The following is a 26910-nucleotide window of genomic DNA, read 5'->3' as shown; positions in this document are numbered from 1 at the left end:
CCCCACGCCAGCCTGCCACCCTTCAACAACTGTGGAACGGAAGTGCGCTTTCCCCGATCGGATGCGTGTTGGGAAGCCGCGCCTTAACGGTGTTCACGCTTAAGCGTCCCGTTAGAAAAGTAGGCTTTGGAAAATTGATTCCTTGTCCAAAGACAACTGGATCCCCAAACGCAAGGGAGCGCCCGCCACCTCGCAACCTCGCCTCATTCTGGCAGACTTCCAGACTGCAGCTGCCAAAAGTACCAGCCCCTCCTGACTGGAGGATGCTTGATCAATGGCCACTTCTAGGAAACATCCCTTACCCTGCCCTTCCAGCATCCACACCCCACACACACCTCCCATCTTCTGGGTACCTGCAGATTAAGCTTTAAACCTTTCTCAATTACAAAGACCTAGTTGCCTAAGGGGCTATAATAAAATAAACCATTCATAATACTTAGGCAGACCTTTATAAAGAGATTTTATGGACATTTCCTTTACTCCTCACAACAACCCTGAGAGGGAAGCAGATCAGGAATTAGTGCCCTATTTCTCACATCTGAAACCTAAGAGACTCAATGAAATGACTTGCTCGGAGTCTTGCTGCTAATCACTGGCTATTTTAGTCCCCATAAGCAATCCCAGTTTATCCTCCCTCCAACACCCACAGCCTCCCTTTTCCTACTCATTTAACAGTTCACAAGGCACTTTGAGACATTTTAATCTCATTTTATCCTCATAACACGCCTGTGAGGTAGGTAGGGCAGGCATCATTATCTCATTCGGGCATTAAGTAGGAAGCTGTGGCTCAGAAAAGTTTAAAAGACTTTCTCAAGCTCTAAAAGTCCTATGGGCTTCTGGTTTCAGAGCTGACATGTAAAAGCTAGTATGGAGCAGAGCAGCTGAGAATTGACCTTGCAGATCCCCATGCCACCTCCCCCTCGTTGTGCCTGATCCTCCCCATTCCTGGTGCAGTCTTCAGGAGCTCTGCTCCAGGAACAAAACACAACGCAGAGGCAATCAAGGCAGCACTGGCCTGTACCATGGTTGCCCAGGCAAGTTGGAGGAGGAAAGTAGAAATCCAGACCAGTAACTTCCAAATGTAGGATAAAGAACAGCTCCATTCTTCTGCAGTTACCTCACCCAAATAAACTGACCCTTTTGGGTGCATTATTCCAGGTTGGATCCAGCCATTTCACAACACTGTCAGTTTCATATAGATATATAGAGAAAGACATATAGACAAAACTATACATAAATACACAACAGCAACATGCTGGGCCCGGACAGATTACCGTGCCAAACATGCTCGGAGGATGCTTGATAAATAAGTTAGTTCACATTGATAAGCCCAGGGATTTCTGACAACCGGGCAGCAGGCTTGGAACTGCCACACTTCAGGGTCTCTCTGGGAACCAGGGCCACCTGCCAAGCTGCTCAGCAGAGAAAGATTCAGTCCTTGCCTCGGAGGGAAGGGTGAGCATTAGCAGCTTTTCCTGGCAGTGACAAGAAGCAGCAACAGGGCAAAGGTCGAGGAAGAAGACTTCACTGCACATCCCCTCCACCTAGGGTCATGTCTCTGCACCAGGAAGTCTTAGCAGACAGAAAGGTTTTCGCTGGTTGCTTCTTAATCACTAATGATGGCATAAAATTCTTCCGATGGGGGTGGCACTGGGTTTTTTCAGGGAAGTCCCTTGACTCAATCCTGCAGAGAAGGAAAGGAAGCATCAGGCCAGAAGAAAGAAAAAAAAGTAACAAGGGCCCTGGAGTTGACAGCACATTGCTTACCAGCTATCTGGGATATGAACTGACATAGGGCTTCTTCCCTGAGAAGAATTATGCACCTATTAACCCCTCCCCTACCCCCAAGCATGATGGATTTCACCCACTCTGGAATGCTTTGCCTGTACCTCTCTCCTGCTCTGCTCCCTCCCACTCTGCCAATTCTGGAAGCTGGCCTACATGGGGGGGGGGGGGGGGGGGGGGAATTGGTACGAGCTTGCTGTGCTGGGGTGAGAAAACTTCCCATGTTCGGATCCTGTTTCTGCCACTGACTTACTGTGTGGCCTTGGGGAAGTGCTTTTCTCCCCACTCAGTTCTAATATAGCTCCCTTCCTAAGACTGCCTAGGCCTGAGTGGTGCCGGGCTGCATCCTGGTCCATCCGTCTCCACCCGCTGCCTGAACCCAGGTCCTCACCCACGGGCGGGCCCATCGGGAGGCCCAGGGTTCTCAGGGTGTCGAGGTCTTCTCCCGCGGATCCGGTTGAGCAGGACCTTGACCTTGTCCCAGTGGGAGAGATCCTGCTGAGCGGAGGGTGAGAGGTCACTATGGAGCGTCCCCACGCACACCTGCCCCAGACCCAGCTCCCAGAGAGAGCTCTCACCACTGCTGCTCACGGGAGTCCTGTCCTTAGGGGTGTCCACGTACCCCAACCACACCGCCATGCCCACCCTATTCCACCACCTGCCTTCCATGCATATCTCTCACCTACCTTATGTCCCTGAGAGGATGGGAAGGTATGAACCGGCTCTGCTGGTGCCTCGGGCAGCCTGGTAAGGTGAGCGCTGAGGGCCCCCACTTTTGAGAGTGCGGTTGCTTTTCCTCCTTTAGAAAGAGAGCCAGGTTATCCACAGCCAAGAATGGGAACCTACCCTATTTATCCAGGCTCAAGGGGTCTGCTGGTGGAGCCCCAGGCAGGCAGGGCAGGGGGAAGGTAGGCATAAATGCCCCCTCACCTGTCTCCTTTGTCTGGCTTAGCAGCTCCCATGGCCCCTGCACCTTATTGCTTGGGGAATGTGGGGGTGAAGGTGAAGGGGTCAGGGTCACCTGCTCTTCCTCTTCAGGATCCTGTGTATGGAAGATACAGAGGTGATCAGGGTCTAACTAGAAGGCTGGGGCTGTTGGGGCCCATCCCTCTGCCTCTTACCCCACCACCACCACCACCCACACCTGCCCATACACCTGACCACCCTGTGGCTCACTCACCCCAGGAGGCCTCTGGGTCTGCAGCTGCAGGTAGAGCTGCTGGAGCCTCGCCATGTGCTCCAGCACTAGGCACAGGTATTCCAGGTAGCGAAGACCCTGCCCTGGGAGGGTGGCCCAGGCTTCAGCCTCCAATCTCCCCACCTGTGGGACACAGTGAACTAGGGAAGACTTTGGAATACAACCAGAGTCCTTCTCTGGGCAGCCAGTATCTAACCAGCAGCTGGCCAGCAGAGTGGACGGGCAGAGGAGGAGCACACACCCCCTGCCGGTTTCCCCAGTGCCCTGCCTTGCTGGGACCCCTTCTGCGGGGGTGGCTACTTACAACTGGGAGTAGGTTGAGGATAAGAAGCTATGATACAACCCATTAATTAGGGGCAAGGAATGCTCCACCAGAGAGAGCTCCAAAGAGAAAAAGGGGGTTGGGCAAGCTCCCCCATCTGCTTTGATGAGAAAGACCTCTCTCCATTCCACTCTTCTTCCAGCTTGAGAGTTGGCACTCACCACCTCTGCTTCTTCCAGGTTTGCCTCTAGGTCAGCTTCTGCCTCAGTGGCCTCTTGTTCCCCTGCTCCAAAAAGGGCCACTTCACACTCAGTCTTGCTCAGCAGCTGGGGGTGCTGGTGGTGTTGTGGCAAGCCGGCAGCAGAGATCGGGAGCTGGCAGGACCGCTCTCGCACCTGCTCCAGCTTCCGGCTGGCCAGGAGCCTGCCCAGCTCTCCAGGAGAATCCATGGCAGCGAGGGCCAGGGGCTCAGGACTCTCCGCAGACTCAAAGTCCAGAGAGTCCTGAGAAAGGCCCGGTGAGGTGGCCAGAGAGATGTCCCCAACCGCCATCTCCACTCCCGAGTCCTGGGAAGCCAGTTTGAGAAGCGGCACCTGCCTCCCAAGACCTTTCAGCTCGTCATCTCCATCCCAGGGGTCCGATGGGCACCAAACAACACCGTCCAGGATTCGTCTGTAGGTGCTGGTGACTCCAGGCACTACACAACCATGCGTCAGCTCCTCGCCATCTGTAAGGAGAGGCGGTATGGGGCTGGGAAGGCCACCCCCAACGCCCCCAGCATTTCTGGAGGCCAGCAGCATTCTCCCAGGGAGGAGTATCCCTGGCAAGCAGGGATAGGAGGAGCCTGGAGAGCCACGGCCCGGCCAAGGTATCTCTGACTCTCGCTGGGAAATGTTTGGATAGGATTCTCTTGTAACAATAATTGATAACAACTAACCCATAATATGGGCTGTTAGGTGGGCAAAGCCCTCTCTTAGTCACATCCATCAGCTCCTCTAATGGCCTGTCTTCGTTTGTAGGTGAGGGTCATCTCTTCCCAGGAGCCCTTGTGCTCTAAGACCACAGGCTCTGCAGCTTCTTACCTTGCAGGAGGGGGCTGCATGGAGGGGGTCCAAGCCACCGGGCGGGGAGGGAAAAGGTACAAAGACAGAAGCCTCAGCTCAAACTGCCCTAAGAGGCCTGGTGGCAGCAGGAGGCAAGATCAGGTGTCTCCTGGAGTTCACCCAGGAAGGTGATAAAAATAACAACAGCTACAACCATTTGGGACTTTTGTCCATGAAATAGTGAAGATTTTGTGAAAATTAAAACTAAGCGAAAGAAAGGGAACTGCAGGAAGAAGTAGACTTGCCACCACTTCTGGTCCCCTCTGTACCAGGCTCTCCTGCGCTCCAACTGTAATGATGCAGAAACGGGCTGGAGAGGATGGAGAGGTGACCATGTCATGCAGGCAGCTGAGGCAGAGTGGTGGAATGCAAACCCACGGCCTCTGAGCAAGGAAGTCAGTCAGGAAGCCCACCCCAGCAGGCTCTCATTGTAAAAGGGTCTCCACAGAGGGGCTTTTCTGAACTGCTGGTTGGGGGAGGGGGCAGCAGATCCAGGCATCCTTCAGGCGGGGCCAGGAAGGAACCACAAGAGGAATCAGAAAGAAGTGGCCCCGAGGGCTGGAAGTAGGTGGCAGCTGGTTTGACGCCCCAAACCAGAGGGTCTCCAATGTTCACGACGACCCCAAATTAATCACTCGGCCCCTCAAAAGGAAGGAGACAAGGAGGACACAGCAAGGTAGTGCCGGGGTGGGGCAGGCGAGGGCAGGGAGTTGGCTCCGAAGGAGGGCCCCGGGGACACGGAGCAGGTCCGCAGAGACCCGCAACTCGAGAATCCCCACCCGCCAGGCCCGAAGCCCCTGACTCCAGCCCAGGCCGGTGCTGGCGGGGCGGGGACGACTCACCCCGACCGCTCCGCGGCTCCACGGCGAAGACGCGCCGGCGGCCCAGCATGACCCCGCTCCGGGCGCCGACGCCGGGCCCGGACCGCAGCCGCTGCAGGCGGACAGAGCGAGTCCGCCCGCGTCCCACGCCGGGCTGCCGTCGGCTTGGCGCACTCGTCCCGGCCCAGTTGGGCGCGGCCCCGGGGCACTCCCAGCGGGGGGGCAGGGGGAGGAGGGGACGGGAAGGGGCGTGTTGGGGGGACGCCGGGCGCGCAGGTGTGCGCGCGGGGCGGGGGCGCGCGGCGGGGCGGGGGCTCGGGGCCGCGAGCGCGGACGGCTGGGAGCGCGGGGCCGCCTCGGGGAGGCCGCGCTGGGGCCAGGCCCGCCTGTCCTGTCAGCTCTGCAGCCCCCCTAATCCTGGCTCGGGCGAAGATGAGGGTCCCGATCCGCTGTGCTCCCCGGACTAGGGAGCCCCCGCTTAGGATGCTGTGGGGCTCAGGGCGCGAAGTCACCCCGCCCCCGGGTTCACACGCCGGGCCCGGCTTCCTGCCGCCCAAACGGAGCCGGGGCGTGGGGTGGGGTGGGGTGGGAAGGACTGGGCAGGAGCCCGGAAGGAAATGGAGCCCCACGTGCTGGCTGCGAGCGGGCGCTGATGTGGACGCGGGCGTCTTGGGGCAAGGCACTCAGCCTTTGAGAAACCTTGTGCGGAAAAAGGGGAGGAAGTGTGACCTCCGGAACCTGCCCAGTCTGTTTATGGGGTCGTTGGGTTAAGTGAGGCTGGGGGGGTGGGGGGGTAAATCTTTTGCAACTGCAGAGGTTATTTTGTAATCTGGTGCCAAATGCGTGTCCTGGACGAGATCTGAACCCAGTGCTTCTCTGCTACCTATTCCTCACCCAGGTACCGTGAAACTGGGGCTGGGTTTCCAGTATCTGAGGAAGAAGAGAGCCAGTGGGAGGAGGGAGCAGCCTGGAGGCTGATGAACCTATAAATGCCTCCCTGCCCCCATCCCAAGCCCCTTTCAGCCCCTGGGATTCCATCCCCCATCCTGAAAGGGGCTGGGAACCCCGCTGCTGCTGAGGGTGGGACCAGCCTGGAAAGCAGACTGGGTCTGGAGGCCCCTGATGGAGGGGGCAGGGCTGGAACAATCTCAGCAGGACCCAAATCTCAGGCAGATGAGGAAGCTGTGGACGTGCCATCTTGCACCTGAGCTTCTGGGGGAGGGGGCTAGAGCCAGAGTCCCTGGGAGGGAGTGGCTGTTACCTAGGAAGAAGACAGCATGTCCGCTATGTTCACACCTTCCTACCTGGGCTCAAACATCCTATGCAGGAGCCTTCTTCAGGGAGCCACAAACCGTCAGATCCTAACTTTATGAGATAGAGAAATGAAAGCCCACAGCCCAACTGGGAGCCGCAGAGTGAGAGTCAGAGGCCTGCCTTGTAGACCATCTTTTAACACCTCGAGTTTCACTTTAAGGGTAAGCCCTGGCCTTACCTGCAAACAAAGGGTCCTCTGGGTGGCCCGCTCCCCACCCTATCCTCTGGAAAACCCTGCTTGTTCCTCCAGATCCTTTTCCATATACAGAGAGGGGAACCTGGGAAGGCTGGGACAGTCAGGAACTCAGGATGTGTGGCACCAAAACCCCCAAGCTGGGCAGACTCCACCTCAGCCCTCCTAGGTAAAAGAGTAGGGGGGGGATGAGCCAGATGGCTTCCCCGCACCCCCCCCCCCCCAAAGTGAAAGGGTGGGGAGGTAAAGGGAGAGAGCCTCTGCCAGATCCCGCCCTGAACGTGGAGAATGTGGGGCCGGATTCCAAGCCGTCTCCCTGGTGACTCTGGGGCAGGAATGCATCTGGAAACAGGAAGCCCGGCCAGCAGGAATGCAGCGTCTCAGCACAAGGCTTTGTGTGTGGCTCACAAGAACTCCCCACACACACAACACATGCACATCCTACACACACTCCTCCCCAGGCCATGGCCACCACACCCCTGGGCATGTTCCAGTCCCAGCCAGCCTGAATATTGCTGTCACCGTGGCAGGGAGCCAGGGTGGGGACCCCGCGGGCTGCCTTCCCGTTTGGCTTCTGCCACACCGACTGTGGCAGCCCCGCGCGAGGAGCCAGCCAGCCCTTCACCACCCACAGCGCTCCGTGCCCCTGCACGCCCCTCTCCTGGCCTCTCCTTCGAGGTGCCTGCCACCCGAAGAGAACCCTCGCGCTTTGAGTGATGCATGAAGAAATGGGGAGGTGACCCGGCCACCCCTGGGCTGCCGGCCTGGCGGGATGCACCGCTACGTGGGGAGCCGGTGTGGAGGCATCCCTCAGGCCGGGGCCGCCTCCCAGCCCCCCCACCCCCCGGGGAAAGCCGGCTTCAGGAAGCGGTTTCCTGTGAGCTCAGCCTTGAACGAGGCCTTGTGGGAGGAAAGGGCAAAGCCAGAGCTGGGGGCGGCTCCTGACGGGCTGGAGAGGGCTGGGAGGGGCTGGAGGTGGGCCACTGTACCTGGGAGGCTGTCCTGAGGTGACAGAGGGGCAGGAACAACCCCCTGGCAAGTTAGAAACTTGGGAGGCAGGCTCCCAGATCCACTCCACCCCACCCCTTGCCAGCTGGGTGCCGCGGATTCAGTCATGTCCCGAACGGAGGCTGTGAGCCCACATAGATGATATTCGGCAAGATGAGGCTAAAAGGAATCAGGGTGGACTTTAAGCCAATATGATTAAATCCCAGAGTGATTTGAACGGTGAATAAAAAAGTATTTCCAAAGTACCCTTGGGGGAATGGCAAGAAAGGGGGAAATTTTTAACTTTCCCATTTGGAGAATTCCTGATATTCTCACAAGCAGTGGGGACAACCAAATCAATAGGCCGAGCCCTCAATCTTGGGGTTTGTTCATATGAAACTTATACCCACAAAGGATAGACTAAAAAGAAAAAAAAAAAAGATGAGGCTAAAAGGAATCAGGGCAGGCTTTAAGCCCAAATGACCAGAGTCTTTAAACGCCGAGGAAATATGGACAGTCAGGAGAAAAAGACAGATAGGAGAGAGACGTACACAGGGCCGAGGCCGAGGCTGAGGTACCGAATGCTGTGCAGCCACCACGGGGGGGGGGGGGGGGGGGGGCACGAGCCTGCCCACACCTTAATTTCGGACTTCTAGCCTCAAAAACGGAGACAATAAATTCCTGTGACTTTTACTAGGCTGTGGTAGGTGGTTACAGAAGCTCGGGCTAACTAAGACACTAGATTTCCTTGGACACATTACTTGGCCAACCTGTGCCTCAGTTTCTTCCTCTCTAAAACAAGAATGAGGACAATACCTACACCTCAGTGCTCAAGGAATAAATGAGTGAAAGCCCTTAAAATGTCCCTGGCACAGGGTGCAAGGGTACCTCAGTGATAGCCTTCTCACCTGCCATGTGGGAGACCCAGGTTTGATTCCCTGCACATGCTCTTCCCTCCCCTACCAATAAATATTCAACAAGTGGTGCTGCAATTATGGGACAGTCACATGGAAAAAGAATGAAATGTGACCCCCCCCCCCACCATGCAGCATACAAAAAAAAAAAAATGTCCCTGGCACCAAAAGTGCTCTAAAATGTTAGCCACTGCTATTGTCTATCTGGGTAGCTTTGGGAAGTCTCTTTTCCATCTTTCCCCGAAGAGGGTTGAATTATATGCTCTCTCCGGCCACTTTGAACTCTAATCTGTCATCATCTCTGAAATTACTCCACAAAACACATAAAGAAGTGAAGAGAGCACTGGAAGAGAAATTTTCACAGCAAAGGGCAGCTCTCCTCCCTTACCCGCACCCCTATGTCTGGAGTCAGAGAGGGTGGGGGCTCAGAGCTGACTTGGGGTGAAGTTGAGGCCAGGGGTAAAAGATCAAAGACTGCCCAAAACTCCTCTGCTGACAAACTGGTTTAGTTACTAACTCTAGCTTCCAAAGAAATTCCCTCCCAAGCTCAGGCTGGTTGTGTGGCTGCCCCTCAGGGCGCCTGGCAGTCTGTGGGAGCCCTGGTGCCACAGCCAAAGAGCAAGGCCCCCCCAGAATCCAGGGCTGGAGGTGGACTTTAACTTAAGTCCATTTAGCCTTCCGAAGGCATTCAAAAGCTCACCCCCACACATTTAGCAAGTGTCCTCACTCCCCAGCCTGGTCTGTTACATGCAGGGATCTGACCATATCAATAATCCCACACTTTTCAACCTGTCACTTCCCTGCTTAAAATTTTCAAAGCGTCCCCAGTGCAAGTTGAAGTTCAAACCACTTCTTCAGCATTCAAGCCTCCTCTATAATTTTGCCCTATCTCCTCCTCCAATTTTATCTCATTATCCCCTTCAGGCCCTGTCCTAATAAATTGAGCTTCCTACTTGCAGTCACCCTAGCACCTACACAATGTCATTTCCCCAACTCCTGACTACCTGACTATTGCTCGTGTTTCTCCATCTGACGTATCCTCTCCTCACTTTCTCTTCACCTGTCCAAGTCCTGTCTGTCCTGTCACAGAGTGGCCTCTTCCCTGAACTCAGGTGGCACTCCTGCATGTTCCACCTTAGCCTTTAGCATGCACTGTCACATACTATTATTTCATTCTTGCGGGCTCAAATGCTGGCCACTTGGCTATTAGTTCCAAGAAAGCACTACATATTCCTAGAACCAAATTTGTGTAAGCATTAATTCCCCCCTTTTCTGACAGTAGATGGCGCCAAGGAGGCTATTCCCATTTCTGACCTGATGGATTCCGCCCCATTGTCTTCCTGAGCCAGAGGGAGTGCCTGGATGTCTTCTATACAAATAAAGGCCGGTACTCAGGCAGCCATCCAGGCAAAAGGTGAGACGAGTGTACCAAGGTGTAAATTATATCAACAGGTGCCTGAGGAGGCAACATAAGCAGAATGTCCATCAAGATTCCTCCCCGAGGAAAATTCAACTTTCCCAAGTTGAATTCTTGATATTCTCACAAGTAGTGTGGACAACCAAAGCTATAGGCTGAGCCCCCAATCTTGGGGTTTGTTCATATGAAACTTAACCCCACAAAGGATAGGTCAAGCCTTCTTAAAATTAGGCCTAAGAGTCACTCCCCAGAGAACCTCTTTTGTTGCTCAGATGTGGCCTCTCTCTCCAGCCAACACAACAAGCAAACTCACCACCCTCCCCCTGGCTACGTGGGACATGACTCCCAGGGGTGTGGACTTTCCTGGCAACGTGGGACAGAAATCCTGGAATGAGCTGGGACTCAGCATCAAGGGATTGAGAAAACCACCTCGACCAAAAGGGGGAAGAGCAAAATGAGAAATTAAGTGTCAATAGCTGAGCGACTCCAAACAGAGTTGAGAGGTTATCCTGGAGGTTATTCTTATGCATTACGTAGATATCACCTTGTTAGTCAAGATGTAGCAGAGAGGCTGGAAGGGAACTGCCTGAAAATGTGGAGTTGTGTTCCAGTAGCCATGTTTCTTGAAGATGATTGTATAATGATATAGCTTTCACAATGTGACTGTGTGATTGTGAAAACCTTGTGTCTGATGCTCCTTTTATCTACCTTATCAACAGACGAGTAAAACATATGAAATAAAGATAATAATCAGGGGAGCAAATGTTAAAATAAATTTAGAGTGAAATGCTGGTGATCGGTGAGGGGGAGGGGAGGGGGTAATGGTATATATGAATTTTTTTCTGTTGTCTTTTTCTTTTTCTGAATAGATTCAAATATTCCAAGAAATGATCATGATGATGAATATGCAACTATGTGATGATATTGTGAACTGCTGATTATATATGTAGAATGGAATGATCAAAAGTTATGAATGTTTGCATTTGTTTGGTTTTTTTTGGTATTTAAAAAAATTTTAAATTATAAAAACAAAACAAAAGATTCCTCCCTGAAGAGTCAGACACCAGCCTTAACCATCCCCTGAAGCCCAGCTTTGATCTTTCCTGTGAAGTAAACCAGGTGATTGGGGGCGAAGGGGGTGGAGGGGGTGGTCTAGGGCACCCAGCAGCACCTGTAGGACCTTTCCAAAATGTCCTCTGGAATTCAGACCGGAGGTGGCCGTTGGGGCTGGCAGGAGGCCAGTGCTCCCTTGGCTCTGACTCAAAGCCATAAGGACGCTAAGCACTGGACATGTGCATTGTGTTGCACATCAGCCACCAAAGCAGCAAGCAGCGGCTCCCAGGGAAGAGGTGTCGGCTTCTGGCCAAACAGCTCTGGCTTCGGGCTGAACAGCCCTTGGTGGTGGCTGCTGATGGTGGGACCTCTGCTGAGATTGTCTTGGGCTCTGGCGCGACCCTGCTGGGCAAGGCTAGCCTGCAGCCCTTGGCTCGGGTTACTTCTGGTGATTCTTTCGCACACAGGAGCAGACAGCCTCCAGTGTGCGCAGGAGGGGTGCTAGATGTTGCCCTCCTGGACATCACCGCGGCCCCCCTTCCTGCCCTCCTGGTGCATCTGTGCAGGTCAGTGAGCTGGGCTGCCCACACCAAGCAGAGAGCGGGCGCAGGGGAAGCTGGCCCCACCCAGGGCTGGCTGAGAGGCGATCTGTCTCCCCAGCACGGCCCTCGGGCCGAATGGGCCTCTGGGGTGCTCCTCCTTGCTCCTCTGCTTCCTGCCCTCCAGCATCCCTTGCCCTCTTCATGCTCCCAGTGAGAAATTCATTCCCTCTGAAGTGTTAGATTTCTATCCCAGGAAAATGGACATCTTTACAAAAGGATTAAGAAGAGCACAACTCCCAACCCAAAAGAAGCAAGCATCTCCAGTGGGAAAATGCCAGGTACTGGAATTCCAGGTGGGGTAGAGACTTTGAGGGAGGGGGAAATGAGAAAGACTATTAAATATTATTGACTCTCCATCCAGTTTGGGGGAGAAGCTCAGACCTAAGGATTGAGGGAAAGAGAAGCGGCAAGAGGGTAGCAGCTTCTTTATTTTGTCTATGTATATATATTCATAGAGCCCATATGTCAAAGAATACCTGAGGCCTCTGGCCCACTCCTCTGCTAGATACTCATCTCCTTATCCCACCTGCTTAACACCTGTGCACAATGATAGTGAAAGCGGCTTCCCCTAGACTGTGGCACATTCCTGAAGGGGAGAAGCTTGAAAGCAACTAGGAGGGGCCTGTGGAGATGAGGCTGCCCTCGCACCCACAAACCCAGAGGAGTCTCAGCTCTGGCCTCGCCCAGGAAGGGTGAAGGGGCCTCAGTCCTGCAAACTGAGTTCTCCTAAGAACCACCACCCACCACTACCCCTTCCATGCCAACTTAGTGGCACGGCTCCTGGCCAGTAGGTGCCCCCAAAGCCTCTGGGTCAGTTAAAGGCAGGGCTGAGAGCACGGCGGGAACGTCAGGCGTGCGAGCTGCCGGCGGAGGGCGGGCAGTATCGCTGGCGGGCGTGCTTCTCGCAGTACAGCTCATCCCCCACCCAAAAGTGTCCTCGCATCTTCAGGTTCAGCCCGCAGTCTGCGCACGTGTAGCAGCCGGGGTGGCGGTACCTCCCGTCCTGGATGCGCACGGCCTGGTTCCTGCAGGGCGGGGACAGCTGTTAGCTCCGGGCAGCAAGGAGGCCCGAGGCTCGTCGCCCAGCCAGCCGTCAGGACCCGGGGGGAGCACCCAGAACCTTCCCGGAGACTTGACTGTGCAGCCTCCCCTCAGGAATTCACTTCCACCACACGCCCGGCCCCCCACAACACACCCCCACATCTACACCGCCCACCCCACTCCCCCCCATACCCCCACATCTGCACCCCCCACCCCCCCATCAACACACATCCCCACACCCCCACTGCACAGCCCACCCCCCACCACACACTCCACCACCAGCGTCCGGAATGAAAAGAAAGGAAACTATCCCTCCCCACACAAAGACCAAGAAACCCGGTGCAGGTTTGCCTTCGTTTTTATGGAGCAGCAGCTCTCAAAGGATAGTCCCAGAGCCAGCAGCTTCAGCACCACCTGGGAACCAGTTATAAATGCAAATCCTGGGGCCCTGTTCACCTCCTGGGGTTTTAACAAGCTCTCCAGGTGATTCTGATGCATGTTCCTTTGAGAACCACTACATAAAACACGCTATTTTCTTTATTTCGGCATAGCACAAAGACTAGATATCACCCCACTCTGCAGACTAAAACACTAAAGCCCAGAGAGGTGAAAGGATCTGCCCTAAGCCTGACCACTGTGCCCCTGAGAAGTTTACCTGAGGCAACTTTCAGCAATTTTCTAGAGAATGTGGTTGCATTCTCATGCCACCCATCGAGAGAAATAAGCCTACCTCTGGAAAACTGATTCAGTGTCAAAGGGGGTGAGGGAGTGGGAAAGAGCGCTGTTTTCCAAGAGGAGGTGACTTATGCCGAGGCAAATCTCCAAAGCTTTGAGATCATTGAGGAGAAATCAAAAGCAGTAGCATTTCTTACTCCTCTGGCCAGGGGAGGAGGGTAGGGAGAGGGAGGGACAGAGCTGGGACTGGGGAGAAGAGAGAGGAGATGCAGCGGGGAGAAGCCAGTGCAGGCCTCCTAAGAAGGCGGAAAATAGCCATCACAAAACCTGCAGGGGCAAATGCTCCCCTCCAGGTCCCTGTTTGGGTGGCCTCCATTAACCCCTGAAGGCCCAGCCCTTCCTGAGAGCATCCCGGGTCCGTGTGCCCTGCCCCATCCCGGGGCCCCCACACTCACGCGATGCTGGTGCTGCACTTCTCACACGTGTGGAGCTTGGGTGGGGTGGCCAGGGCCCTGCCGGTGGCCAGGGAGGCCTGGGGACTCAGCAAGCTGGGCAGGAAGGCAGGTGTGCCACCTGGGAGGGGTGGGACAGACACATCAGCGCTCACCCACCAGCATCCCCTGGGCTGTATTTAGTTACGTACACTCCACCCTCCTTCCAAAACTGACCCGAGGAAACCTGTAAGAGACCCACTCACAAGGGGGCCTCTAAAGTAACACTGGCCATGAGAAGTCGGTAATGGAGACAGAAGACAATTCCAGAAACACTGGCCGAGGTTGGACACCTGCGCGGAGCCGCCTGGAGGGAGAGTTTGCCCAGACCCAGGCAAATGTGAGAGGCCATGCTCACCTCCTGACCCGTCAGGCAAAGCAGGCTTTTCCTCTCTTTGCCCCAGCAATGGTGACATCAATAGACAATAATAACAGGTAATTACAGCACCACAGCACCTTTGTACATCTTTCAAAGGGCTTTCATATGCATTATCGCTTTAGAACCTTAGACATTGTTAAGGTGATGTACCGATATTACTGGGCAGGCATTGTCCCTATTTTTGCAGCCTAGGATGCTTTGGCTCCTACGATGAGGTCAGGAGGTCTTCTTGGGCTGAGCCATTGCACTCTCCCCTACTCTGCTGCCTCGCTCCCTGGGCCCTCTCCTAGGCCAGGATGGGCAAGGTTGCCTCTGTGAGGGCCCCTGGGATCTAAACATCAGAGCTAGAACCGGCCCCAGCCCCTGGGCATTCTGCCGCTCGCACACTTCTCCTGGCTCACCCCATCGTGGCCGTCCTTGATGCCACTGTCCATGCCAGGCGCCTGCCATCTCTCCCAGGACTCGGCTGTGTCCCCACCCTCTGCACACACGTGCTCACACACACACTCACATGCACATATGCACACACTACTGTCAGAGTGATCATTCTGAAGGCTTCTAGAAGCCCCTGCAGTGCCTTCCACATCCTTTTGAACTGTGCAAGTCTGCCCTCTGGATAAACGTTCCTCAGGGGCGGGCGTGGCGCTACGGCCACCTTTTGTGCCCTCCACAGCGCACACGTCTGGGCCGGAGGAGGGCACCGTAAATGTTGAATGGCTTCATAAATGACAGGCAAGTTGTCTGTTCCGCTCATTTTGGCGTCGCGCACGGCCTGGCACTGTTACTCCACCGACGCTCCTGGGTTCCGGCGCTCCATGGCCGGGCGTGCCAGGAGCCTCCGCCACCATCCCCGTGCTGCCAGGCACGCTGCCCTCTCTCCCACACCCCAGAGCTCCCTTGCTGCCAGACTCCACATTCCACAGCCCTCCCTACCACCCTCTTAAGGTCCTTGGTTGACGCCTTGATCCTTCTTCAAGGGGCAATTCAAATCTCCCTTCCTCTAAGAAGCTTTCCCCGGAGCCCAGCCCCCAGGGGCCTCCACCCCTTTACCATCCCTTCCCGCCTTCCTTATCCCAGTTGGCCCTGGGTGTACACCTGGGCCGACCCCTGGACAGTCAGCTCCTTAAGGGCAGGGGCTGTGTCTTCCACGGATCTGCCCCCCTGAGTGCCTAGTCCTGTGATGAGCACTTACCATGCACTTAGGAAATACTCCAGGGACGTCCTACCCCAAGCCCCTGGGTCCCCTCACCTCTCTCTTCAGCCTCCAGGGCTTCCTGCAGGAGCCGGAAGGAGCTGGACTGCCGGGGGGTCACCCGCCCCTCACGATTTTCCTGCAGCATCTTGAAGGCTTCCGAGTCTTCTTCCAGGAAGTGGCTGCCCCCTTCTGAGTCCACACTGTCGGGTGGGGGCAGGAGGCAGCCAGGAATGAGGGTCCCAGTCCCCGGATGTTAGGACAAGGATGGGGGGGCAGGAGAAGAATGCCCCCATAGGAAATGGTTCTGGGAGCTGGAGGAGAGCCAACTGGGGCTTAGAGGGGAGGGGACCGTCCATCCCTTGCGGAGAAACCAGTCTCCCTCCTCGTCTTTCACCTTCCCCAGATCCCACCCCAGCCCTCCCAGGCCTGCAGGTACCTGAGCCTGGGGCTGGAGGAGTGGGGCCCTGGGGAAGGCGGCAGCACCAGCACGGCCGAATCGCCAGCGCGGCCGCGGCCAGCCTGTGGGGTGGAGGAGTAGCCAGGGGAGGAGTCAGTGGTGGGAGCCTCCAGCCGCACCCCCCACAGTGCCGCCAGGCCCGGCTGTTCCTCCGGCCTGACACCAGAGGGCCCCCCGCCCTTGCTGACCAGCAGGCCCTCTGAACCCACCCTCAAGCTGGGCACCAAGGGCTGGTGGGCTCCAGGAGAAGGGGAGGAGGGCCAGCTGGGAAGGGGGACTTTGTGTCCATTTGCGGAGGTATGTGGGCTCTTGAGGGCATCAGGCAGGGGACAGAAGGATGATGCATGGACACCATGAATGTCACACTCTGCTGTGTCCTGCCATGTGCTGTCAAAGAGGTCACATACTGAGGCCTGGTGCCATTCCAACAGAACAAGCAGATAAGAAGTAAACTGACCCTCATGCAACAAGGAAATAGAAACAGAGGTGTGGAGCGAAGGGGCTTATACCCACCCTCGGAAGACCAGGGTCTGGGCTGACTGGCCTCTTTTGGCCATCCGGTCCTGTCCCAAGAGACTTGGGGAGCCCACACCCCAAGGAGGAGCAGCACCCCTTCCCCAGGTGGCCTGGTCCCTCTGGGGCTCACCTTGCTCCCCGCATGGAAATCTTCCCTGTAGCCTCATTGTAGCTCCCGCAGCCCATTTCCGACTGGTATCCGCCCCCCCAACTCTGCTCCCTCCTCCACTACCATCTCCCAAAGTAATGTGCTTGAGCAGCCTGCACCAGCTAAGTGGAAGAGAAAGCCTCGGAGGACATCCAGTCCCACCCACCAAAACCAGGCAGGGTGGAAGGCACAACCTCCTGGGAAGCCAGTTCCCTCTGCTTTTAAAATTGTGGGGTAGAGTGGAAAAAATTGCATGAACTCTGAAGCTAAAAGAGGAAATTTCAAAGAACTGTTTAGAAGACAGCCCTTTGTCCGTCAGCTCACGCTCCTCTGCTTGCAGGGTTCTTGGGTGAAAAGTGTAACGGGTGAGGAGGCTGAGGACCAGATGGCCAGTGGCTCACATAAGCCACCCAAGGCTTAGGATTCCACTCCAGGCTCCTGGATGTCTGTCTGGTGCTGTGCTGTCAACCGACGGACTGTGGGCTACTTTCCTTGGGAAGGACAGCAGCACCTCATACTCAAAAGTCATGCCACATCTCACTGTCCTAGGCAGGCCAGCATATGCCTTGCACAGGAGCACCCAACCTGAGGTGCTGGGGGACAGCTGGAGTCCGGCCCAAGCTCCCTTCCCAAGCCTAGACCGTCTGTCCATCTAGGGGAAGAGATGCTTTCTTCTGCTTTTGCATCTACTCTCCAAGGAGGGGGCGACTGCCAATTCCCAGAAAGGCAGCGGGAGGGCTGGGGTGTCCTGGGCCTTGGGCCCTTTGCAGCCTTTGTCAGCTCAGCAGCCAGCAGGAAGTCCACGGCCACGGCAGACATGGCGGCCCCCACTTCATCCACCATCGCCTCTGTCCCCTACCCAGCCATGCTCTCCCTAGGCCAAGGTCATTGCTGGCTCATCTCAGCCCAACACACTCTTTGAGAGGCTCTCCCCTTGGGGTCCCCAACCCCCAAACCCTCAGGTCTCTGCTTGCACCATTTCCCCCACGTGCCACCATGTCCAACCTCCTCTCCTCAGTCTCCTCTCTAAATCCCACCAAGTCCTACCTTCAATGTCTAGCAAAATTCCTGACAAAGCTTTCCCAGGCCACCCCAGCCCACACTCATCTCTCTCCCCTCCCAGAATGCCTCCTGCTTTTATAATTAATACCACACTGTTTAATCCTTAATTGTTCCAAAATTGCTTTTGCATGTTTGTCTTATCTCCACAACTACATTTTAAATTCCTTAAAGACAGGGATCTAATCTAATAGCTCACCAGGCCCCACAGTGCCTACAAGCCACTGGGTGGGGCAGGCACCCAGCAGGCCACCAGGGAACCTTCCTGGGCACCCCACCCCCTCATTCCTTCTTCCTCCAGAGACCCCAGTTTCTAGTACCCTCCTCCACCCACCCCCAAACTCTGTTTTCTGGAATGCAGAATCAACCCAGCAGAATCAATTCCAGCAGCTGGGCTGCATCCCCTTCACCCCTGCTGCTGGATATAGCCCCCTCTGCCCCCAGCAGCTGTGGCCCAGGACGAACGACCTCCCCACCTCAATCTTGGAGAGGAGAAATGCCACCAAGGGTGCGTCAGGCTGCGTGAGTGGACAGTGGGGCCTGGGGGGTCCGAGGGAGATGGGAAGAGAAGAGCAGACCAAGCATGAGTAGAATGCAGAGCCACAGTTCCACTGGTGGTTCCCAGGGCTGAGGCAGGAGGAGAAAGTAGGGGACTGGGGGGCTGGGGGTTGGGGGCGGACATGGGGCTTGGAATAGCAAGGAATGCATTCAAGAGATGCAGCCAAAGCCAAAAGGGAATCATCCCAACAACAGCAGCAAAACTATTTCAGCCCCAGCCCAAGAGAAACACACTGAGAAGGGAGGAAGTCAGCAGGAAGGAGGGTCTGTTGGGGGAGAACAGGAGTGAAAGGAGATGGAAGGGCCATCTGGGCAGGCAGGGCCGGGGGGCACCGCAAACATGACCCCCCACCAGAAGCAACGGCCTCCCAGCTCAGGGAAGGTGAGGGTTTGTCTCCAGGAGAAGGAGGCACTGACTCCCCAGTGGCACATAGGGTGCCCGCTGCCTGCAGCCCCAGGGGACACCACTGACAACCCATCTGGAATGGGAGGTTCTTAGTTTCTTTGGCTTTTTCCTTGCACGGGACCCTTACCTGTCGGCTTCCAGGGCGGCCCCCATAGGACAATTGGTCAGCAACGAGGACCGGGGAGTGCACCGGGCTCTGGAAACTGAAATGCGGGAAGTGGACGTTGCAGGTGTCAGGGACCCCACCCAGACTGCCCCAGGAGAGGAGGGGGACTTTGAGAGGCCCAGTCCAGCTCAGCTCCAGTGGCCCAGGTGGCCCGGGCACCTGCCTTGCCCTCACCTGCGGCTGATCACCCCCTCTCCGGTGAGGGCCTGCGGGCTGCTGGGTGGTGGGCTGGAGAAGGGGCTGCCGAGCCGGGGGCTGAGGGAGGCGGAGCTGGAGTAGGAGGACCTCAGGGAGGACTGGCCGTCCGGGTGGGTCCTCACGGAGCCCTGCGGAGAGACAGGGCCAGGAAGAGCTGGGCCACTCCGGCCACACCCCACTGGGCCAACCCCTCAGGCCTGGCCCTCCCTTCAGGGGTTTCGGGGGGCTGGCAGGGCCCGGTCTTACCTGGAAGCGGGTAGCCAGCACTTCCAAGGAGCTCTCCCCATTGGCCTGCCCGGGAGAGGCTGCCCGGGACCTGAGGAACCAAGAGAGGGGGGAGAAGACCCAGGGGAGGGGCTGCAGAGTTCATGGACCCCCAGACCCCCTACCGGAATCTCAAGACTAGTAAAATATCCAAAACTTAGGACATGGGGTAGTCAACTTGTAACTTTGCCAAACTGAAAAACAAACAAACAATCAACTACCACTATGCTTTCTTAAAAGAAAGAGCAGTTTAGCACCAAAAAGTAGAAAGGACATGCTTTCAGAAAAAAAAATTATTTAAATTCAATAATTTTAATTTAATTTTAAAATTCCTTATATTATCACCCCCTACTTTTTTCCCCTCTTTATTTCAGAGAGACCTGGTCACTGGTGAGCAGTTTCTAGATCCATTTTGGGGAGGAGCTTGTTGCTATCCTACAATCCCTTGTCTCTGACCCACGGAAGTGAGTTGCCAAGGTTCTAAAGTCAGGCAGTGGCCAGGCCAGCTACCCACTTCCCCCAAACAGAGGCTTGTCCCCCAGCCTGATGGCTTTAGTATCTTTCAGAGGTCACTTCACAAAGGTCCCTTCCACAGGTTTCTCCCCACTAAAAAAAATAAAAGGATGGACACTGCCCCCCCGCCCTCCTAGGCGGGCAGTTGCCCAGGCAACAAACAGGCCAAGGTGCCCCTCCCATCACAGCCACCAGTGAGGGGGCTGCCCCCCACCCGCAGCTCTTCAGGCCCCCCTTCCAAAGCCCTTCCTAGCTGAGGTCATTCGAGGGTCTGGAGCTGGCTGAGAATGGGGACCGAGGGCCATCGCCACTTCTAGAGAAGCCAGCAGGAGCCTCGGTCACCAGCCTTGGGGCTGGGTGTGGGGTCAGTCTGGGAGGGGCTGGTTGTTGCTCCGGCCCAGAGCACTTCTTGCTTCCAAAGGGGTTCGGGAAGCTTGAGAGGTCTTTTAGGGAGTTGGGAGGGGTCAGGGGTGCCACAAAAAAAAAGACCTGCCAAGGAGCCCTGACTTGTCAGGTATGGAGCTGGTGGCCTGGGGGACTCAGCCAGCCCCCACTGAGGAGGAGCTGAGCGGAAGCGCTGGGGTCAGCAGTTCCCTGGCCCGCCCCCGCCTGGATGGCAGCCTCCTGTAGGTTTTGGTCCCATTCCCAGATGCCATGGGTACTTCCCACCCTCCTCCTCTGCATCCCTCTCCTGTGAACACTCATGCTCCAGAATGGCATGAAGGAGTCACTAGCAGGGCCGGGGCTGCCACTTCGTCCTGGGAACAGCTTCGGCAGCTCCGTCAGGGCCTTGGGGCAAAGAGAGGACAGGGAAGCAGAGCCCAGAGAGCAGCTGGTGGTGGGGGACAGTGGCAGAGAGGCAGAAGACATATGACTCAGGTTCAAGATCCGCCCAGAAAGGGCTCTCCTGGCTGAGGCAAATCCTGGCATTCCTGACCTGTGACTCACTGTGATGTCCCACCCCAAGGAGCCACCTGCTCCCCCCACCCCCCACCCCGCAAACCACTGCCTCCGGGCTCAAAAGCCTATCAGCCTGGGAATCGGCCTTTACCAGATGGGGAAGGATGGAGGGGGTCCATGGGGAATGAAGCCCCAGAATTCCTGGCACCACCTGGGATTTAAACAAAGGCCACCTCCTCTTGAAGGCAGGGGACCTGGAGACCCAGACTAGGGTAGAATCTAACCAGACGTTTCCCCTCTTGAACCCACTTCAGGCCCACACCCTGTACCCTTCACACTCTCGGGAACCAGTCAAACCCGGGCTGCCAGGTGGCTGGTGCCAGCCCGCCCTGCCCTGCCTGTGGCTGCATGCCCAGCCCGGCGCCCACCTTCCCCCAGCTGGGGCCAGGGACATCCCTCAGCCCACTGCCTCAAAGCCTGCTTGCAAATGAGCAGAAAGGGCTCAAGCCAGGCCGGGCTGTGGGCAGCGGGCTGGCGGAGCAGAGGGAGAACCTTAGCTGGCCCACAGAGGAGGAGGCCCTACCGGTCCAGCTGCAGCCGCAGGGGCGAGGGGCTCTGGCGGATCTTGCTCTGGGCCTCGGCTTGAAGCATGCCCTCTGCACTCTCCCCATTGATGGCCACAATGATGTCGCCGGGTCGGAGGTCCGCAGCCTCCGCCTTGCTCCGCTCAGTTACCTTAGGGGATGAAGAGCTGGTGAGTGGATGCCCGTGCACAGACAGTGCCGAACAGGGCGAGGGACGGAGGAGAGAGGACTTCCCTCGCTCCTGCCCAAGAAACCCAGAAGCCGGCTTGAACTAGGTTGCCTACCACCCCCTTTAATGTCCCTCTCCCTGGCAGCCACAGTCTGCCCCAGGCCTTGCTCTCAGCCAGCCAGCAGCTAATCCCCTCCAAAAGCTGAAGTGGCAATCCCACACCACGTCCCATCCCCCAGCGCTGGCATTCTGATGGGGGCGTCCCAGAGAGAGTGCGATGGCAGAGTTTCGGGAAGTGTAACTGGAAATATTCTGGGACAGAGAGCCTTGCAGGTGGCTGCCTGCACAACTGGCCCTCCTCAGCCTGGGCCCGGGCCTGGGTCAAGAGGAAACAAGAACTCAGGGCTCTTGTTCTAGTAACTACCCCAAATGGTCACCACAGGCGTGGAGGTAGTGACGGAGGAGAAAAGCGCTGGCCCTGTGCTTGGCCCTGCTCCCTTGCACTCCCTTGAAGCCTGCTCCTGAGGTGGCCAGAGCCTCATCGCCACGGAAACAGCGCCCACCCCTCCGGGCCAGCTCCCCGAGAAGCCTCTGGCTCCAGAACAGCAAAAGAAAGGTGTCTGTGGGGCCCTGAGTGAACTGGGCCAGGCTCGCTTCGCTTTGGGGGGGGGGGGCGCCTCTGGTCTCCTGGGACTAGCCCTTACCTTGGTCACTGTGATGGGCGTGTGGAAATCCCTGCCCCCCGCGATACGGAAGCCCCAGGGAGCTGGCCCCGCCACGTCCACCGTCAGCACCATACCTGAGGAAGAGGGGACCCAGAGGTAGAAACGCTGGGAGGTGGTAAGAGAGGCAAAAGGACAGGAGAAGGGTAGGCAGTGTCACAGAGAGCCAGTCAGGGGCTGGGGCTGGGTGGGGTGGGTAGAGGAAGTGAACAACTCCCTCCCCCCCTTTCACTTCCCCCACCCTGGGAAACCATGTCTTTGAGTTCCCCTTCCCGCGGCCCTCAGCTGAACGGCTCCCGGGAGGCAGGCTGTCCAGGGTACCAGGCAGGGGCTTGCTGGAGAGTGGGTGGGCAGGGACTGGCAAGCAGTGGAAATGTCAGCATTTCCTCCCTCTCCCCCTCCTCCACCATCAGGGCTGTTAAGACCCACTAGTGCTGGCTTCCTGTCCCCAAAACCCACAGCACGAGGTACTTCCTCCCCTCTCTGGGGGAGGGTAGGCGGGCAGCCTGGGGAGAGCAGGGCTCTGGGAACAGGAGCAAGAGCAAGACAGGGGGTGGCTCTGCCATAGGCTGTGCAAGCAGCCCGCTGGGTGGGGGCTGGCTGAGGCCAGGGTCATCGAGGGGGTCCTTCTGGCTGCCAGGTGGGCTCTGGAAATGTGGTTCCGGCGGGCAAGGCCAGGCACCCCCAGGGGCCTCTAAACAGCCCCAGCCAGAAGGATAGGACTCATCCTCCCTCTGGGCACAGCCACCCCAGATGCTGGACAGCCAGGGCAGGCCGACTGCTCCCTGAGCCTGTGAGCCGACCCATGCTGCCCGCCAGCTGGGGCCACAGACCTCCGTCCACTGCCCCCTCCAAGGCACAAGGGAGTGTCCCTGCACTGCACCAGGGCCTTGTAGCATTTCCTGAGCCTCAAGTTTTGGAGCCAGGAGCCAACCCATGCAGGAAGCTGCGGTGCCAGGCTAGGTCATTGTCCAGCCAGCACCCACCCTGGGGCTGCCCCTGGGGAGGCCCAGAGGCTGCAGATGCTACCAGAGCCTGCCAAGGACACCAGGGCCGCTTTCAGTGTTTAAGACCCCAGGAAGGGGGTACCCAGGCAAGCGGTCTGTTCTCCTTATCCCTGCCAACTGGCTTCTCTTTTGCCAGGGCCTCCCCTCTGTCCCTCCTCAGGCCCCCAGGCCGCCCTGACGTTCCCAGACCTTTGAGCCGGCCTGTGGACTCCGTGCTGACGGTGGCCCCGGGGGTGCCCAGCCCGTCGGGCCGGCTCGCACAGTTCTGAGGCCGCCTCTGCCCCGAGGCCAAAGTACCCGAGGGCCGGGGGCTGGAGGAGGAGCACCGGGCCGAGCCCGGCCGAGCCCAGAGCGCGGGGCGCCAGCACCGAGGTCAGGCTGTAGGGAGAGGGGCTGCGGGCGGCGAGCAGGGTCCGGGGCGCAGCAGCCGGCTGCAGAGAGAGCCCCGGGCGCCGGGTGCCGCCAGCCAGCTCGGCGCTGAGGGGAGCCCTGAGTCCCAGGCCGGGCCGAGCGGAGGGGGCGCAGGTGGGCGCGCTCACCTGGCTCGCGCTCACCTGTGGGGCTGGGCGGCCAGTCCCGGGAGCGAAGGGAAGGAGGGGAGGCGAGGAGACGCCGCTCCCGCCGCCGCCGCCGCCGTCTGCCCGGCTCTGGGGAGAGCCCGCCCGGGGCTCCCGGACCTGCCTCCGCCCATGTGATCCCGGAGCCGCCCCTGCCGCCGCCCCTGGCCCGGGAAGCCGTCCCCTCCGCCTAGCCAAGCCCCGGGTGCTGACACCTGGCCCGCCGCGGGGGAGGAGTGTCTCTCCCTAGGGCCCCCTAGAGACGGAGGCGCTCCCCCCACCCCACCCTCACAACTTCCCCCCCTGAGCGCAGGGGCAGCGTCATAGTGACAGGTCTCAGGTCCCACCTCGTAGACAGCCGACTGCCAGTCCGGCAGCGTCCCACGCCCTCATCCCCTTCCAAGGGGCCCTGGGGCGCCCCCTCCCCTAAGGCCGGCGGCGGGGAGCGCTGGCTTGGCCCGTCTGGGTCGGTCCGCCGGCTCAGACGCTGGCGCACAGGCAGCCTCGACACCCACAAACCTAACCCAGGGGCCGCCCTCAGCCGGCCTCAGCCCCATTCCCGGACGGCCCGCGCCCTCCCTCAGCCCGGGCTGCGGCCCCTGCGGTTCTCCCCAAGCGCCGAGCTCCCGGATGCTGCCGCCTCTCGCCGCCCCCTACAAGCCCGCTCCACTCAGGGCGACTCGGCCCGGCCCAGTGGCAGATGAGAAGACTCCTGGCTGGGCAGGCGAGGACGGGGCATGGGGTGGGTGGGCAGGGCACCCTCTTGTGCGACAGCTTCCCCACCCCTGGCTGCTCTTACCTGACCCCCTCCACTGGGTGGGCGACCCCGACAATCACCACAGGCTGCTGTCCCCACGTCCTTGGCTGACCACTGGGACCCTAGGCTCTAGGGATCGAGAGAAGCCAGTCATAGAGGTGGCCCCAGGTACCAGCTCAGGAAGGGGGAACCACCTGGCAAATCGTTCCCCGAGAGTCACAAAATCCAATTGCCCCGTGGTCTTTGCACTCTCTCTGGCAGTCTGGACTGTTTCCAGGGAGCATACCTGTGAGCTGTAAGCTGCCTGCCTCAGCTGTGAGTCATTCCTTCCGAGTTCCCTCTGCAAGGAGTGTTCTGGCCACCCTTCTCTGCCTGCCCGTGTCAGCCCTGTGTCTGGTCCACCCTGAACACACAGTCCAGCCCACCTCCAGCCTACCCCTGCCCTCCTACAGACCCTGCCTTTGGTGTGTGCAAACCAGTCTCCCAGTGCCCTGTCCTGTGACTCCTGGTCTGGCCACTTTTCCTGAAGCACCTGTTCTACCTACCCAACTATACTGGACCCACAGCTTCTGGGGGCACACAGAACCAGGCCTTAAATGCCAGATCTGCCTCTTGCTAGCTATAGGACCTCAGTTCCTCCGGGCCTCAGTTTCCCCATGTGCTAAAGGAGGATAATGTCTGACTTACCCTCCTGTTGTGCAGACTGCCCCTCCTTACAAAGTGCTGACACCAGATTTCCAAAAGGGACAGGGCTTTTGCTTGGTGCATTGCTCATTTCCAGATCTCCACAGGGCCTGGCCCACGGCGGGCACTAATAAATAGCTGTTGAGTGAACATGTTCCCTTCCTTCTCCTCCCCCTCCCCACTTATGGCAGGGGCTGTTTTACACTTGGCTATACTCCTGCCTTTGCTCTGGACAGTCTCTGTTCTATCTACAGGTTCATCTGCAGGATTTCCTGCAGTGTGGGTTATACACTCACAAAACCCACAACAAAGACCAAGGTGGTGACCCTCCCAGGGTATGTCCCCAAGGAATAGGAGAGAGTGCCTTTCTGCTCCCAACACCTCTGAGAGCGTGGGCAAGGCACTCACTCATCACAATAATGGGGTGAACACTCCCAAGTGCCCTAGGTCGAACAGCTGCCCCTGGGCCCCGCCCTCCCCCATCAGGCTTCCTCCACTTCCCTCCTTAAGCCAGGTCAAGGCCCAGAGATGGGGCAAGGCAATCTGGCAGGCAGCCCAGGGGCTTGAGTTTGAGTGCTGTGGGAAGTTTCAGGGCCATCTGAGGGGGTGTGGATTTGGTTTCTGCTCCAGAGAAAAGAAGTCTCAATCTTCATAATTTTTATGAGGGTATCAGGGAATGTAAAATGAGCTGGGATAAGGGATCCTAAGCCGGCCCATGGGTTACTCAAGAATGATCACTTCCAATCAGGATGGGCTGGACTTGCTGGCTTAGAACCAGGACATGGTGAGGACTAGGGTGGACAGAAGAGGTGAAGGAATGACACAGGTCTTGTTCTTCAAGCTGCTGTTTAATCGCCGCCGCCCTGGGCCCCAGGCCAAACCCAGGCTCAAGGAACCTGCCTGGGCCAGGGCACTGTCCAGTCTCCTCCACACCCCTCCCACTCCGTCCTGACAGGGCGAGGCACCACCGCCCTTCACCTTAGCCATCACCTCTTCTCACCCACCTGGGCACCTTCAGTGAGGGACCTAGAAGACAGGATTTCCAGGAAGAACCTAAAAGCAGTGGTGACAAAGAGCCCAACCCTGGGCCCCACTTCAGGGATGATCTTAACCTCCTGACCTTCCTTCTCATTCAGTAGGTTTTGTGCAACAGTCCTGAGACCCGGGTTTGGATCCTGACTTCACCATTTGTTACTTATGTAACCCAGACAATTTCTCAGAATCTCTTTTGTAAAGTGGATCAAAACCTGCTGTTGCAGTGCTGTCATTAGCTAGCACCTGTGCAGCGCCTTCCACCAACCTCAGCTCAGAGTCAGCCACAGAATGAAGGTGCAGCTTGGCGGGGTGGCCAGGTTCAGGCTGTGCCACCCCTGACTCCCCACAGCAAATACCAAGCTCCAGGACTCTCCAACCTCAGCTGAGAAGAGCTGCTGGGGCTAGCCACGCCACCACTCCCAGCTTCCCACAAGTGCCTGCTAAAAACTCAAGGCCAAAGAAGAAAATAACCACATAGGGCTTTCTTGTGGAAATGGAGCACACAGAAGGAAAACATTAGCAAATGTTATGGGTGTCACCTAGCCCAGCAATCCCACGGCTGCTACTGAACTAAGACAACCGAGTACAAGGCTGCCTCCAGTTTCCCATCTCTGATTTCTGCCCTGGTCCCTGTGACACTCTTGTCTCAATGCTGCTTGTCAAGACAACTGCCCAGTCTTGCCAGAGACCCAGGTAGAGATAAAATGGTGTTTTATAGGCTCCCCTCACATGCACACACCTATTCCATCTGATTCCCAGCACAGTCCCCTGCAGAAAGTA

At 57.4% G+C, this 26910-nt stretch overlaps 2 protein-coding genes and 1 long non-coding RNA gene across 11 annotated transcripts; 1 reads left to right on the top strand and 2 right to left on the bottom strand.

Annotated features, from left to right (window-relative positions):
* Nucleotides 1-332: 332 nt before the first annotated feature.
* Nucleotides 333-7954, bottom strand: C3H8orf58 (chromosome 3 C8orf58 homolog). Of its 3 annotated transcripts, none has more exons than XM_077152760.1 (7): nucleotides 7666-7954; nucleotides 3467-3972; nucleotides 2966-3106; nucleotides 2716-2827; nucleotides 2472-2584; nucleotides 2177-2283; nucleotides 333-1684 (listed from the first exon to the last, which is right to left on the bottom strand). In XM_077152760.1, the coding sequence occupies exons 1-7, from the start codon at nucleotides 7790-7792 to the stop codon at nucleotides 1525-1527; spliced, it is 1266 nt and encodes a 421-aa protein (XP_077008875.1). In that variant the 5' UTR covers nucleotides 7793-7954; the 3' UTR covers nucleotides 333-1524. The 3 variants fall into 3 exon arrangements, with proteins under 3 accessions (XP_077008875.1, XP_077008877.1, XP_077008876.1); XM_077152762.1 differs by lacking the exon at nucleotides 7666-7954 and adding an exon at nucleotides 5191-5309 and having other exon boundaries at nucleotides 335-1684; XM_077152761.1 differs by having other exon boundaries at nucleotides 338-1684; nucleotides 2177-2280; nucleotides 7666-7948.
* Nucleotides 4867-10938, top strand: LOC143677135 (uncharacterized). 2 transcript variants are annotated; one of them, XR_013172398.1, is made up of 3 exons: nucleotides 4867-5024; nucleotides 9860-9991; nucleotides 10286-10938. It is a non-coding gene; the product is annotated as an uncharacterized LOC143677135 (long non-coding RNA). The 2 variants fall into 2 exon arrangements; XR_013172397.1 differs by having other exon boundaries at nucleotides 9857-9991.
* Nucleotides 10939-12057: 1119 nt separating this feature from the next.
* PDLIM2 (PDZ and LIM domain 2) lies at nucleotides 12058-25219 on the bottom strand. 6 transcript variants are annotated; one of them, XM_077152766.1, is made up of 11 exons: nucleotides 25099-25219; nucleotides 24454-24540; nucleotides 22073-22167; nucleotides 21199-21350; nucleotides 19185-19254; nucleotides 18915-19066; nucleotides 18702-18777; nucleotides 15867-15949; nucleotides 15485-15630; nucleotides 13821-13938; nucleotides 12058-12674 (listed from the first exon to the last, which is right to left on the bottom strand). In XM_077152766.1, the coding sequence occupies exons 3-11, from the start codon at nucleotides 22163-22165 to the stop codon at nucleotides 12497-12499; spliced, it is 1068 nt and encodes a 355-aa protein (XP_077008881.1). In that variant the 5' UTR covers nucleotides 22166-22167; nucleotides 24454-24540; nucleotides 25099-25219; the 3' UTR covers nucleotides 12058-12496. The 6 variants fall into 6 exon arrangements, with proteins under 6 accessions (XP_077008881.1, XP_077008882.1, XP_077008880.1 ...); XM_077152767.1 differs by lacking the exon at nucleotides 25099-25219 and adding an exon at nucleotides 24698-24809; XM_077152765.1 differs by lacking the exon at nucleotides 25099-25219 and having other exon boundaries at nucleotides 24454-24680.
* Nucleotides 25220-26910: the final 1691 nt, after the last annotated feature.

This window comes from Tamandua tetradactyla, chromosome 3, assembly GCF_023851605.1.
Source record: "Tamandua tetradactyla isolate mTamTet1 chromosome 3, mTamTet1.pri, whole genome shotgun sequence".
NCBI lineage: Eukaryota > Metazoa > Chordata > Mammalia > Pilosa > Myrmecophagidae > Tamandua > Tamandua tetradactyla.
Note: the sequence above shows the minus strand (reverse complement) of the source record. Positions and strands in the feature narration are given on the sequence as shown.

Bases quoted from the DNA above. Each gene is read 5' to 3' on its own strand.
- C3H8orf58 (XM_077152760.1), bottom strand. From the start codon at position 7,792: ATGACTGAATCCGCGGCACCCAGCTGGCAAGGGGTGGGGTGGAGTGGA. The intron at 2,284-2,471 runs GTAGGTGAGAGA...CCCTCCGCTCAG, and splicing joins CATCCTCTCAGGGACATAAG to CAGGATCTCTCCCACTGGGA. The intron at 1,685-2,176 runs GTGAGGACCTGG...CCTTCTCTGCAG, and splicing joins CCCGATGGGCCCGCCCGTGG to GATTGAGTCAAGGGACTTCC.
- PDLIM2 (XM_077152763.1), bottom strand. The intron at 21,351-22,072 runs GTAAGGGCTAGT...TCATCCCCTAAG, and splicing joins CGCCCATCACAGTGACCAAG to GTAACTGAGCGGAGCAAGGC. The intron at 15,631-15,866 runs GTACCTGCAGGC...CCCACCCGACAG, and splicing joins TCCTCCAGCCCCAGGCTCAG to TGTGGACTCAGAAGGGGGCA.